General features: G+C 43.2%; 1 protein-coding gene across 3 annotated transcripts in view; it reads left to right on the forward strand.

The window, feature by feature from the left end:
• The first annotated feature begins 3,666 nt into the window (after window positions 1-3,666).
• Window positions 3,667-14,219, forward strand: part of ERO1B (endoplasmic reticulum oxidoreductase 1 beta) — a 62,793-nt gene continuing 52,240 nt past the window's right edge. Inside the window, exons 1-2 of one of the 3 annotated variants that reach the window (XM_040464871.1) lie at window positions 3,667-3,983; window positions 13,578-13,697. In XM_040464871.1, coding sequence (XP_040320805.1) covers window positions 3,882-3,983; window positions 13,578-13,697 — 222 coding nt within the window. In that variant the 5' untranslated portion in view covers window positions 3,667-3,881. The remainder of the gene's footprint in view (window positions 3,984-13,577; window positions 13,698-14,219) is intronic. The other 2 variants (XM_040464872.1, XM_040464870.1) reach the window with 2 other exon arrangements.

The following is a 14,219-nucleotide window of genomic DNA, read 5'->3' on the forward strand; positions in this document are numbered from 1 at the left end:
TGTGCAGGCCAGTTACATAGGACTTTGTGATTATGTGCAGTCTTTTCCATCATAGAAATTAGGTGGGAGAGTGAAATTGGCAGAATCCTGATTCTGGTTTTCTCAATTATTTACATTTAGGAGATTTCCCCTCTGATTGCATTACATATTAACTTTTAGCATAATGCCATGTGTTTGTTACATAAAAGAAGGTTTTATCCAAACTGCATATATCTCCTTGCAAACTCCTTTAGAAGTGGAAATAATTCCAACTTACTCCAGTTTATCAGCTTTAATGCTGTTAAGTGAAAATGCTTGAGAGTGTCACAGCTGAGTAAATATTAAAGAAAAACAGTGAATGCTTTAGGTAGGTAACTAATAACAGGCCACAGGCTGGCCAAGGTCTTTCATTTTAATTACTTTTAATCCCTATTACTTGTCAGAAGAAAAGGGGAAGAAATTCCCTCAGTAAAATTGAGAAATCCTATCATCACCCAAAAATTCCCTTTATAACTAAGTCGCAGGTGGAAATCTACTTTCAAAACAAAATAGCCATGGCAGGTTGTTAATACGCCAGTACAAATACACTTGTTTAAACACAACAGATTGCCACTACTCAGCAGGTTTGTTAAACCGCAATTCAGCTTGCCATCAGAAGTGAAAATTATTGATGTTATTAAATTTCCACCCCATTACCTTGGCTTTTATTTAGAACCATTCATCAACGATTTCCTTCATTAGAAGTCACAAGTTAACCCAGCCAAAAAATCATCAAAGAAACACAATACATTTGATGGTATCTTGGAAGCCTGAAGACAGTGCAGCGTTGCTAACTCACAAAGTCTCTTAAGTGTTACAGTAATCTGTTCAAGACCAGTCTCAAGCCATTGCTTCAACCACCACGAGTAAAGACATTTCAAATAGTGTTTGAGGAAAAACCAAAATGCTTGAAGTAACGGATTTCCAGTAATTGGTACCAATTACCAACCAATCCTCTGACAAGTCCATTACTTTCCTCAGTCTTTTCGATAGTGCCCAGATACACCTCTGTTTGAGCACGTGTAATCCCTTGCCTTAATGAAAGGCTGCCCGTTTCATCTTCCTGGCTTCTCCAGGAATATTCCTGTCCAATGACGCTATTTCCCAGCTGTCCACAGGAAACGTTTAGGGGCACCCATCCAGGATTGGTTCTGAGACAGATGTCTTCTAAGATAAATTGAGATCGTAAGTGATATCAACCAAATAACAAATGTGTATCAACTACTGTTCATGCGAACTGACATAGCCCCTAAAGAGAATATAGTATAAAAAGACAGAGTCCTCTGAAAATTTACACTCTAGACACCTATAATATGCATATACACTGGAAAAGCTAACCCTAATACAGAGCGGGCAGACTGTTAGAGTTAAATGAACGTCATGGGTAGGAACTGCGATAGGAATCTGGATGACCCACTCTAGACTTCGGGGATGACATAATTAGGCCATCCTCTCAGAGAGGAGAGAGGTATGGAGCGGAGAGGAGGGGAGAGAAAACAAAGAGATAAGAGGGACGGGGAATCATTTGTATTTGAGAGCAAAATGGAAAAAATCTGCGATGAATAGAAATTTGGTTTTGTGCATGTTGTCAATGTGACTACATTTCAAATACCAATATTCTGAATAAGACTAATCTTGACTTGGGGCGCCTAAGTGACTCAGTCGGTTAAGTGTCCGACTCTTGATCTCAGCTCAGGTCTTGATATCAGGGTCGTGAGTCCAAGCCCCACATTGGGGTGTTGGGGTCCACGCTGGACGTGGAGCCTACTTAAACAACAACCAAAAGAACCATTCATCTTGACTTAAGCCCATTATGACACTACTCATTGAAAACCTGCAGCACACAGAACAATTATTATTATCAATTATATTAATAATAATATCAATAATTAATATTAATAATAACATCAACATTGATATAATTAATTATTATTAATTATCACAATATAATTAATAATTGCTTCAGATTCTGTATCTCGCTCTCTGCCCCTCCCCCGTTGGCGCTTTGTCTCTCTCTCTCAAAAAAAAACATATATTTTTTTTAAAAAGAAGGACCCTGCACTTGGTTTAATGACCTAATATCACTGTCTTGAAATTCTTAACCATGTTTTGAACCAGGACCCTGCATTTTCGTTTTGCACTAGGCTCCACAAATTATGAAAATGCTCAGAAAGGTATCACACACTGTGTTGACTGATTAATGTCCCCAAAGCTGTGAGTGTATTACCTTATAGGCTAAAAAGGACTTTGAAGAAGTGATTAAGAATTTTAAGGGCTGGCACCCACCCATCCACCTGCCCAATAAACAAGCTCTCAAAAAAAAAATTGAGATGGAGAGATTACCCTGGATTATCTGGGTGGGCCCCATGTAATCACAGGGGTCTTTATCAGAGGGAGGCAGAAGAGTTAGGGTCAGCAAGAGAAGTCATGTGACAATGGAAGAGGAGGGAGTGAAATGTGATAATGTGGGGCACAGTCATGACCTGAGGAATGCAGGTGGCTTTTAGAGGCTGGAATGGGCGAGGAAACATATTGCCCCCTAAAGCCATTAGAAGAAATGCAGCCTGGCTGATATAATTTGGGGTTCCGGTCTTCGGAAGCTTAGGTCACTAAATTTATGCTAATTTGTTATAGAAGCGATGGGAAAGTAATACACACTACATAAATGTATGGTGATGTATTACTAATTCTCTAGAAATCAAGGCTATTAATAAAACGAGTAGCAGCTATCATTGAACACTTCTTTGTGCTAGGCACCCTACTAAACCCTTTATGTATGTAATCTATGTAATCTTACGTAATCCTAGAACAATGTCTGAGGTGGGTATTATTATCTTCACTTACAGATGAACAAATTGAGGCTCACAGAGGTTAAGTAACTTGTCTAAAGACCCATAACAAACTAGGATGTTTTAGAGGCGGGAATTGAACCCGCTCTGTATCACTTCCAGTTCTTCCATGCGTATAGCCCCGTTCCAATACATCATTATAAACGATTGGGTTTGTTCCCATTCTTCAACGTGCATTGTGTTTCTCTCATCAGAGGAGAGGGAGTGGGCCGGGGAAGAGAGGACATCCACGTCCGGGGCGTATAAAATAAAAGAGGAGCCGAAGTCACCTCTCCAAGTAGCAGGTGGAGGTGGTTGATTCTTATAAGGCACTTGCAGTAGATGTGAAGCCACAGAACACTGAATGAACCAAGAAAACGCTTCGGCTCGAAAGTCGAAGATCCTGCACCACTGGTTCCTCATTTGCGTAGGTAGCGGGCGGATCCCGAAGCCTGGCGGCTGTGCGATGTTAGGGAGCAACCGTACGGGGCGGGGCGGGGCGGCCCCCTCTCTCCCCGGTTTCCAGGAGCAACCGCCCGGGGAGGGGTAGCGGAGACGGCGGCCGGCCGGGAGGAGCGCTCCCCGCGCCACCTCCTCTTGTTTTGGAGGCCCTCGTGGTCCTGCCTCATTGGCCGCCGTGGAGCCCAAGGCCCCGGGGAGGCGGAGCGGCCTACGCAGTTGTAGTTCCCGGGTTCTCGCGGCCCCCTGCCCCGCCTTCCGGCAGGAGGCCCCCTCGCGGCCGCGCGAGACCACAACTCCCACAAGGCCCCGCGCTCGGAGGGGGCGTGGCCGGGGCGAAGGGGAAGCCGGGGGCGGGGCCGCCTAGGGGATGAAGTGGGGGCGCTCGGCTCTTCAGCCTCACTCGCAGCTGCCGGGAGCTGGGGAGAGCGGCCCCCTCTTCGGGACGGTCGTGCAGACCTCTGACCCTGGAGCCTCTTAGCCGCCGGGAGCCGTCCCCTTGGGTCGTCGCCCGGGCCGCCCGCCGTTCCGCGGCCCCGAGGGGCCCGGCCGGCCGCGGTGGGGGGAGAGGTCAGCATGAGCCGGGGGCCCCGGCGGGCCGGCGCCGGGCAGGGGGCGGCGGCCGCAGTGCAGCTGCTGGTCACCCTGAGCTTCCTCCCGAGCGTCGTCGAGGCCCAGGTGAGCCCGAGTGATGGCGGGGCGGGGACGCCGGCCGAACGCCCGCGGCGGTGGCGAACGGGCCGGGGCTGGGGCTCCGGGAGAGGGCCGGCGCCGGACCCCGAGGGGGATTTCTGGCGAGCGGAAAGGGGCCGGGGTCTGGAACCGAACCGTCACGTCCAGGAAACGTCCGCGAGCCGCGTGCCGTGTGCGGGGGATGGCGACGCTCGCGGGGTGATGGCAGCAAAAAGAGGAAGATGGTGACGGTCCCCTGAGGTGTTTTCGTTTTCCTTTTCTGATTTTTTTAAGCGGCTGGGAGTGTGGCGGGAGAGGAGACGGGAATGAAAACGTCATCAGCGGTTTGGGGGAGACAAGACGCGTAGAAACGGTGAAGCCCTCCCGTCCCTCCCAGCAGGGAGGGGAGGTGGACCCCGCGCCCCGCCGAAGTGGGGTGTATAGGGAGGGGACGGGACTCACTAACTTGCTTGAACTTCTGGGGCTCTCTAAGCCCCTCGGCTGCTACCCTCGCTCTGGCATCTTTCCTTGGGACTGCTGTATTTCCACCCAACTTGTGGCACCTCCAGATGAGCCCAAGCAAGAGACGTGGGGGGGGGGGGCGGGGGGGGAGCTGGCCTTTGTAGGTCTGTGAGCGGCGAGGTGATGGCAGGAGGGTGAGCTAGAGTTGAGGGGCTGCCTTTGTGAAACAGTGTTACTACAGACGTGTTGTCAACACGGCGGACGTGGGAAGGTTAGCTGACCACAGCCTTGTGCCTGGAGAGCGGTGCTGACTGCTTTTCTACAGAAGATTTTGAATAGACTGCCAGGTGCAGCCGCGCCTTGTCTGCACCTGCTGCAAAGTGGCAAAACTGCTAAGAGAGAGAGAGAGAGAGAGGAAGGAACCGTGTCTCAGGTGGCTCGGTAATGAGGGGAGATGTCATTGTAGGCAATTAATACTCACCGCTGAGAAAAACGGAAGCTGTGAGTGGAGCCGTGTAAACATGTTTTTCTGACTGTTCGCACGCTGTTTTCAGGGCGTTAGGGTGTCCTGCACTAAATCCCAGAATGCCTGAATAGTCTGTTTTGTTCGCGTTTGGGTATTTTTTCAAATGAATGATGTGCTAAAAATAAAAGGGGGCAGACTTGGTTTTGGTATTGGTGAGCGTGTTAAAATGCAGATTCTCTGGCCCTGCCGCCGCCGCATGTTCTGATTTAGTGGATCCGGATGTGCCCCAGGGATCAGCAATTTTAAATGAGCCGTGTAAGTAGCTGTAATGCAATTATCCTTTGAGCTACCTTTTGAACCCCACCTAGAAAACACTGAAGTAGCAGAAATCTGGGTGGGAGTATCTACTATATTAATAAAAAATAAATTCCCCAAATTACCTTTAGCAAAATTATTTTCTAATCATTGGTTGGGTGATTGTTTTTGAGTGGCATGTACATTTAGATGTTTTTCTAAAATGGGATTCTTGTCATTTTTCCTTTTTATGCCTTTTATTAATTGTATACGTTGCCATCAATCTAGAAGCTTCATTTTAGTCATCTTTATCTGCTAGTTACATGTGTTAATGTTTTATAATTGCACGTTACACATGCAATTAAGGTAAAATTTTAATTTTATTGTATTTAAATGAATATATGTAATTTCATCATGTCCAAATGAATACCTGTAGTTTAAAAATAAAAGGTTTGTGCATATTCAAAGTAGCATTGTTCCAAACAGTCTTCAAAAGTGGATACGTTTGGTTTTTGTTTCCAGTGGTACTTTCTAATATAGAAGTTGGAGCACATTTTAGATAGTACTTTAATCTCTAACACGTTTAAATATACATTATCTCGTTTTATTGGATACTTCTCAGAAGTGGGGCTATTGAGGTAACTGAAGTTCAAAAAGCTTACATGACTAATACCACACTTGTTAAGTGAACAAGGTTGAACTGGACCCCTCGTAGGCCCCGTTTTCTTCTGTGCAGTACATCTCTGTATGCCTGCTTCTTTGGGGTATAGAAATCTGAGGGAGACCCAGGAAAATTAAAAAAGTGCAACTAAGATGGTTCTCTTTTGTTGGGGTGGGGGGAGGGGGAAGGAAGCCCAATAAAGCATAAAGGGAAGAATTCGATTTAAAAAAGAAAACACCTGGGGCACCTGGGTGGCTCAGTTGGCTAAGCGTCCGACTTCAACTCAGGTCACGATCTCACAGTTGGTGGGTTCGAGCCCCGCGTCAGGCTGTGTGCTGACGGCTCAGAGCCTGGAGCCTGTTTCAGATTCTGTGTCTCCCTCTCTCTCTGACTCTCCCCTGTTCATGCTCTATCTCTCTCTGTCTCAAAAATAAATAAAAACGTTTAAAAAAAATTTTTTTAAATAAAAAAAGAAAACACCTCCATTTAAAAGAAAGCATTTAAGGACAGGACTATATCGACTATGTCTCCTTGCAGTGAAAGCATAAAGTTATTTTTGAACACTTAAAATGATAGGCATTTGTATATCTCATACTCCGTTTTCTTATAAATTAAATGCGAATGGGCTTTGTAGTCTGGAAAGCACTAGAAACTAAAGACCTAGTGCATACAAATGATATGGCAAGTTAATCTTCCTGTAAAGAAGTAATTTTAGTCAGATGTATTTTTAAATCTTTCTAAATGCATTTCTGAGGTGGCATGAAATCAAAGAATACATAGAGCTCCCCTGCCCCCAGCCCCCAGTGGAAAGTCAGATCTTGAGACTCAAACAGTGCTGTTCCAGTCCATGACCCTGAGGAATTCCCCCAAACCCTGAAGACCCTGAGTTTCTGCTTTAATTGCTCCTTGGTGTGGAATGGACAAGAAATAAGGGTTGTGTGCCCAAAGAGAGGAAACTAAAAGAAGACCCCATCATAAAGCTTGAACTCCAAAGAGCTACGGCCTCAACATGAGAAATGAATCCTACCAGGAATAAGGGGAGAGTAAGAAACTTGCTAGGGAAGGGGAGGGGGGGAAACTCCCTCGAGAATTTGCAACCATGAAGTTGTTCCTATAAAGGTTTGCAGGCCAAGTTCATGCCACCTATGCTGGGAAAATCTTCAAGTGGAAAATTTGATTTATAGCAGACCCAGGTTGGTATGCCCCCAGCTTACTGGTAAAAGCAAACGTCCATCCCCTCTGGAGGAATTTATTTTCAACCCAAACCCTAAAGAAGTCTTCAAGAGCCCGTGCCAAGGAGAATAAGCAGCTAATAGTCAAAAATCACAAAACACAAGGCACCGTGAATGAGATAATAGAAATATAGCCTATAGAAAAAGACCTGTGATAACCTTAGATTCTGAAAATATCAGACATAATTTAAACACGAGACATAGTGAATTTAAATACAAAGGGGTGGGGGGCAAAGATAGGGACACTGACCTGAAACTGTGAAAAGGGAACAAGAGATTTTAAAGAATGATCAAAAAGATTAACACAGTGTGATAGGATTTCTAGAGATGAAATTAAAAACTCCATGGATGGATTAAATAGCTGATTATATCCAGCAGAAGAAATGATTTCCTGAATCAGGCAACCATTTTATGTCTTTTTCTAATCCTCCGATACTTTTCCTTTTTTTTTTTTAATGTTTATTTATTTTTGAGAGACAGAGACAGAGAGAGACACAGAATCCGAAGCAGGCTCCAGGCTCTGAGCTGTCGGCACAGAGCCAGATGCAGGGCTTGAACTCACAGACCCCAAGATCATGACCTGAGCTGAAGTTGGGTGCTTGACCCACTGAGCCACCCAGGCGCTCCACTTTTCCTTTTCTTCGTTTCATACTTCACACTAACAATGTAATCCATATTTATTCACCCATTTGTCTCTGTACCCCCACATTTTGCCTTCCAATGGATTACCATAGATGAACTGTGAACTCTTAATCAAAAGCCAGTCCCTCTCATATATTAGGTCCCAGTTCCTTCTTTCAAGATCGTGTTTTGAGCAAATCTTTTTTCTCTCCTGGATCATTAATAATTCCTTGTCTGATGGATTGTTACTGTCATCCTAAAACATACTGTTAATTCTATTTTAAAGTTCTGTCTTGACCCACCCATCTTTTCTGGCTCTGCTCCATTTTTCTGTTCCCCTTTATGGAAAAACTCCTCAAAGGAATTATCTTTATTCGTCCTATTCTGGTCCTCTCGCCAGCCTATTCCAGTCAGACTTTTGCCCCTACCTCTCCGAAACTGTTCTTGTCAAGGTCATTAATGTCTGTCTTGTCACTAAAGCCAATAGTTAGTTTTTAAACCCTAGCTTTACCTATAGACAGCATTTTTTCCCCACAGCTCATGGCTTACTCTCCTTGAAAATACCATATTTCTTTGGGCTTTCAGGATACTGTACTTTTCTGATTTTCTTCCTTTCTTTTAGGCTAGCTATACTAGTATCCTTTGCTTATTTCTCCTCTGCTACTACTGATCGCTAGTTATTTCAGCCTCAGGTTTCAGATCGTGTACTCTTTCCCCTCTCTATCTTAGTTCTCTCATTTGGTTTCTCAGCTTTAAATACCACCTATATAACTGATTGTCAAAATCTCCAGAACAGGATTCTCAGCTTTAGATCTGGATAGGCGGGGCACCTGAGTGGCTCCTTTGGTTAAGCGTCCCACTTTTGATCTTGGCTCAGGGCATGATCTCACGGTTAGTGGGATGGAGCCCCTCATCGGGCTCAGTGCTGACAGTGTGGAGCCTGCTTGGGATTCTCTCTCTGCCTCTCTCTCTCCGTTCCTCCCCTGCTCTGTTCTCTTCTCTCTCAAAAATTAATACTAAAAAAAGAAAAACCTTGGAATTTCCAGAATAATCGGAATGCCTTTTGTTATTTATAATGAGCCCCTTTTATTTATTTATTTTTTTAATTTTTTTTTCAACGTTTTATTTTTATTTTTGGGACAGAGAGAGACAGAGCATGAACGGGGGAGGGACAGAGAGAGAGGGAGACACAGAATCGTAAACAGGCTCCAGGCTCTGAGCCATCAGCCCAGAGCCTGACGCAGGGCTCGAACTCCCGGACCACGAGATCCTGACCTGGCTGAAGTCAGACGCTTAACCCACTGCGCCACCCAGGCGCCCCTAATGAGCCCCTTTTAATCACACCTATTTATGCTAACGGGAACCCCTAGATCACCTCAGGGTGGTAATGATCATCAGACACACCAAGTGATTAGAGGGTTGGAATTTTAGCCCCACCCATGACCACTGGGACGGGGAGAGGGATGCTGGAGACAGCTCCGTAAAAGCTCTTGGGGCGTCTGGGTGGCTTGTTCGGGTGAGCGTCTGACTCCGCTCAGGTCATGATCTCACAGTTCCTGAGTTTGAGCCCTGAGTCGGGCTCTGTGCTGACAGCTCAGAGCCTAGAGCCTGCTTCAGAATCTGCCTCCCTCTCTCTCTGCCCCTCTCCTGCTAGCACTCTCTCTCAAAAATAAACATAAAAAAAAATTTGAAAAATATAAAAGCTCTTAAAACAAGATGGATGAGCTTCCAGGTGGGCGAAACATAGACTTTCTGGGAAGGGGCTCAGAGGCATGGAAGCCCTGAACTTGCACTCCCAGTAGCTTTCCCTCTGCACCTATTCCATTTGGTGCTTCCTGAGTTGTATCTTAACAATAAACCAGTAGATATAAGGTAAGTGTCTGGTTCTATATGCCATTGCAAATTACCGAACTTGAGAGTCATTGGAACCCCCAGTTCATAGCCGGTCAGTCAGACGTACAGGTGGCCTGGAGCTTGGCAGTGATACCTAAAGTGGGGATCGTGGTGTGTGACTGAACCCCTAATCTGTGAGGTCTGCTCTAACTCCAGATAGCATCAGAACTGAATTGGGCACCCAGTTCGCGTTGGAGAGTGGGAGAATTGGTTGGTGTGAGAAAACACCAAGTTCCAGTAAAGGCCAGAGTCTTAAAATGGTCTCCTATTTCTCCTTTTTACATACGACATAGTCCTTGTCCTATTTCCTCAGGAACTTCAGGTGAGCATACTGCCTCAGGGCATTGAGCTTTGTATTCCCAGTGCCTGGCATGCGTTCCCCCACGCCCCCACGTAGCACACCCCCACATGGCGCCGGCTTGTTCCTTTTCCCCCTTGAAGTATTACCAAAATTTGCCAAAGTTTCACTGAGACCTTTTTAAATTATACTTTCTAAAATAGTAGGAACTCAGTTCTGCACTGATGGTCTCCATTCCTTAGTTTTCCTGTCCCTTTATTACCATCTGGAAGCCCCTGGAGGGCAGAGATTTTTGCCTTTTTTTTTCCTTCTACTTCTGCATCCTCAGCACTTAGAACAGTGCAAGGCTCATGTTAGGTAGGTCCTCAAATAGGTTGAATGAATGAATGAATAAATGAAGGGAAAATAAATGCAAATTCAGAATGAAGCCCAGAAAAATAATGGGATAGTAAATTTTAAAGAGAGCTTATGAGACATGGTCTAATTTGTGTGATTGGAGTTCCAGAAGAATGTAATTGAGTGGGGAAAGCGGTACTGATTCCTGCAGGTCAGTATGAAAAAGACAACCCAGTAAAAAAATGAAAAAAAGGGGCATCCGGGTGTCTCAGTTGGTTAAGCGTCCGACTCTCGGTTTTGGCTCAGGTCATGATCTCATGGTTTGTGGGTTCAGGCCCTGCATTGAGCTTCGTGCTGACAGTGTGGAGCCTGCTTAGGATTCTCTCTCTCTCCTTCTCTTTCTGCCCTTCCCCAGCTCTCTCTCTCTTTCTCTCTCAAAATAAATGAACTTTAAAAAATCTTTAAAAAAAGAAAAATGAGAAAGGACAAACAGGTATTTCACACAAGGAGCAATTACAAATGTCTTATGAAACATTATACCTCATTAGTACAAAAATCAGATACCCTTTCGTTCTTACTAGATTGGCAAAAATTACAACAATATCCAATATTGGTAAGGAGATAATTCAGCAGTAATTCCATCTGCTGTTGGATGGGGTTGCGAATTGGTAACCTATTTTGGAAATAAGCTATAGTAATTCCACTTTAAGCATAGAAGCTGGAAAAACTCTTACACATATACGTAACGAGATCGTGACAAACCTTTGTGTAGCATTATTTAGCTAAATCTGGAAACAACCTACATATGTTTTGTATTAGTTTCCTGTTACTGCTCTAACAAATGACCACGAACTTAGTGGCTTAACGTGGGTTTCACAGGGATAAAATCAAGGCTGCCCTTTTTTTTTTTTTTTTTTTGGAGGCTCTAGGGGAGAATCATCCCTTGCCTTTTCCAAGCTGCTGGAGGCTGCGGTGCTTCTGGTATGTGGCCTCTTCTGTCTTAGAAGCCAGCGGTGTGACATCTTCCAGGTCTCTGTGACTCACACTCTTGTCTTCCTCTTTCAAGGTTCTTAGTATTGAGTCCACCCAAATAATCTAGTATAATCTTACCATCTCAGGATCCTTAACTTAATCATGTCTGCAAAGTCCCTTCCACCGCATACAATAACAGATTTACAGGTTTTAGGAATTAGGGTATGGATATCTTTGGGGGGCATCATTCTGCCTACCTTATGGGTCAACAGTAGAACAAATACATTATGATATTTTCATGTAATGTAATATTTACAGCAGGGAAAATGAATGAGCTACTGGAAAACTCATTATTTTGGGTAGATGTCAAAATGTTAGCAAAAGAAGTATATTACAACATAATTCCCACAATAGATTCCATTAATATTAAAGTTCAAAAATGAGCTCTTAAGTATATTGCTTCAGGATATATATCACATGTGATGAAATTACAAAGAAAAATAACAAAAATAAGATATTCTACCTCCGTGAGGAGGAAGATGAATGTAATTAGAAAGGGACTTAAAAAAAAATAGCTGTATTTGTATTTTTTAAAAAATTTTGGTGATATACAGGTTTTTGTCTTAGTAGTTGTCTTTAAGAGTTAGAAGTAGGTTGACAATTTTGTATACCTTACCCCAACCCCTACCACAATTAAAACATCTTTAAAAAATAAACTGTGGTGGTTTACTAACTAAAAATAAACAATTTAAGAAAAATTTATACGAAAGAGAAATATCTGGATAAAATATTTTTAAAACATAGAAAGCATTTGGTTCTTATTTCTACCCCCCCCATCCCTATTACTTAGAATTTGAGGTTTTATAAATAGTAAGCTTGAGAAATGGAGTGAACTTCAGTAGAGTTGGTGACAGGATCTTAGGAACTAGGATAGTAAAGCATATGGAATTCTAGAGCTAAAATTCTCGTTAATGATCCTTTGTTCTTTAAAGAGAGTGTACCTCTGACTCTTTATGTTGTAGAGAGTTTGGGGACTTATTTACAGCCCTAGGGGCAAAGCCTGAGAAAGAAACAACTGGGATGTTCTGGTTTCCAGGTTCTGGTCATTCTTTGCATAGATTCCTCCAGTGGATCATGTGAATGACCTTTAAAAGACTGGGTCCCCTTCTTGTTTTTAAATTTTAATTTCAATTGAGATAATTGTAGGTTCCATGCAGTTGTAAGCAATAATACAAAGAAATGCCACCTACACTTCATCTAGTTTTCCCCAATGGTAACATTTTATAAACGTACAGTGCAGTATTATCACTACGACATTGGCACTGATTCAGTCTGCTGGTCTTCAGATTCCCCCTTGTCTCATTTGTGTGTGTATGTATTCTTTTCACTTTTATCACGTTTAGGTTTGTGTATCCACCACCATGGTCAAGATACTGAATAATTTGATCACCACAGGGATCCTTCCTCTTGCCCTTTTATAACCACACTTGACCTCCTTTCCAACCTATGCCCCCACTCCACCTCCTTCCCTCCTCCAGTCTTTAACCTGGCAACCAATAACCTGTTCTCCATTTCCAAAACGTAAAAATGAAACCACATAGTATGTAACCTTTTGGGGTTGGCTTTTTTCACTCAGCCTGATTCCCTGAAGATTCATCCAAGACGTGGATGTCAGTGAGTCCCATTTTTAAATTTAGCGGAAGAATGTTTTATGGAAGTTTTGGATTCTGAACTCCCTTTGTAAATATCAGTTTCGGTTGCATTAATGTATACTTTGAGTAGTGGATAAAGCATGCATTTTTAAGTGTGATTGACTTAGGACTAAGTCTCATTGCTACTTGGGAAAAATTATTTTAACCGTGTTCAGCCTTGATTTTCTTAGGTGTAAAATGAGGATAAGACCTCTTTCATAGAATATTTTTTTAAAAATGAGGTAACATGTAATGTTCTTATCACCATGCCTATCATATAAGTGTTCCATAAATGGCAGTGGAAAAGAAAGATAAGGCTACTACAGCAATATTCTTACAGTCTGTGACTTCTAGGTTAATCTTGGAAGAAATGGCTTTAGCATTCCAAATACTTGTTGGAATTTATGTATGTTTCATATATTTCTCTTTAGCCATTAAACATCAATGCTTAGTTCTTCAGAATAGGTGTATCTGATCCTTCTATTGTGTCTTAATTGGCCATAGTAAAAAGTAAATGATTGCTTTAGTGTTTTATATCTCAGTCAATGAAGACTAGTTACCTTGAATTAACAAATTATCTCTTTTATATAATATTACAGATTTGTTAAGGTTGGAATATCAGTAATGCACATATTTAAAGTTTTATGTTTGTATATATATTTTCCACCCCACAGGTCACCGGAGTCCTGGATGATTGCTTGTGTGATATTGATAGCATTGATAACTTTAACACCTTCAAAATCTTCCCCAAAATAAAAAAATTGCAAGAGAGAGACTACTTCCGTTATTACAAGGTACGTTATAATTTTTGGTTCCATTCGTAGCAAAGGTTTTTACACAGCTGTCTACAGATGTGACTTTTATGACCCTTTTGAAAGCCCATTTTGACTCTTCTCAGCACCCTCTGTGTGTTTTATCGTTGGAATGTATTAAGTATTGTGGCGAAACCTGATAGTCTTTTTGGACACAAAGAATCTGAACCTTCTTCCTGTGTTTGGGGGATTCGTCATCTTTCAAGTTTTGTTTTTGAGACAGAGACTCATTCCACGGAAGCTCAAAATGCCAGTCTTCCTTGGTCAGTCTTCCTTGTGACGTTGCCTCCTCTATCTAGACGCCCACCCAGGTTCTCCGCTGTGCTGATGGCAGTGGCCTGTGTTAGCATTGTAAGCTGTACAAAGTACCCCCGCGGCAGACGTTCACCAGAAGGGCTGGCCCCACGCTGAGGGTACAAGCACCATTCATAGTAAAACTGCAGAATCGGTTCTTAAACCTAACAGTCGTCTCCAAGTATAACCATAACAGCTTAAAGGGAGGAG

The sequence above is a fragment of the Herpailurus yagouaroundi genome, unplaced genomic scaffold (assembly GCF_014898765.1).
Source record: "Herpailurus yagouaroundi ecotype Mexico unplaced genomic scaffold, PumYag 530, whole genome shotgun sequence".
In the NCBI taxonomy this organism is placed as follows: Eukaryota; Metazoa; Chordata; class Mammalia; order Carnivora; family Felidae; genus Herpailurus; species Herpailurus yagouaroundi.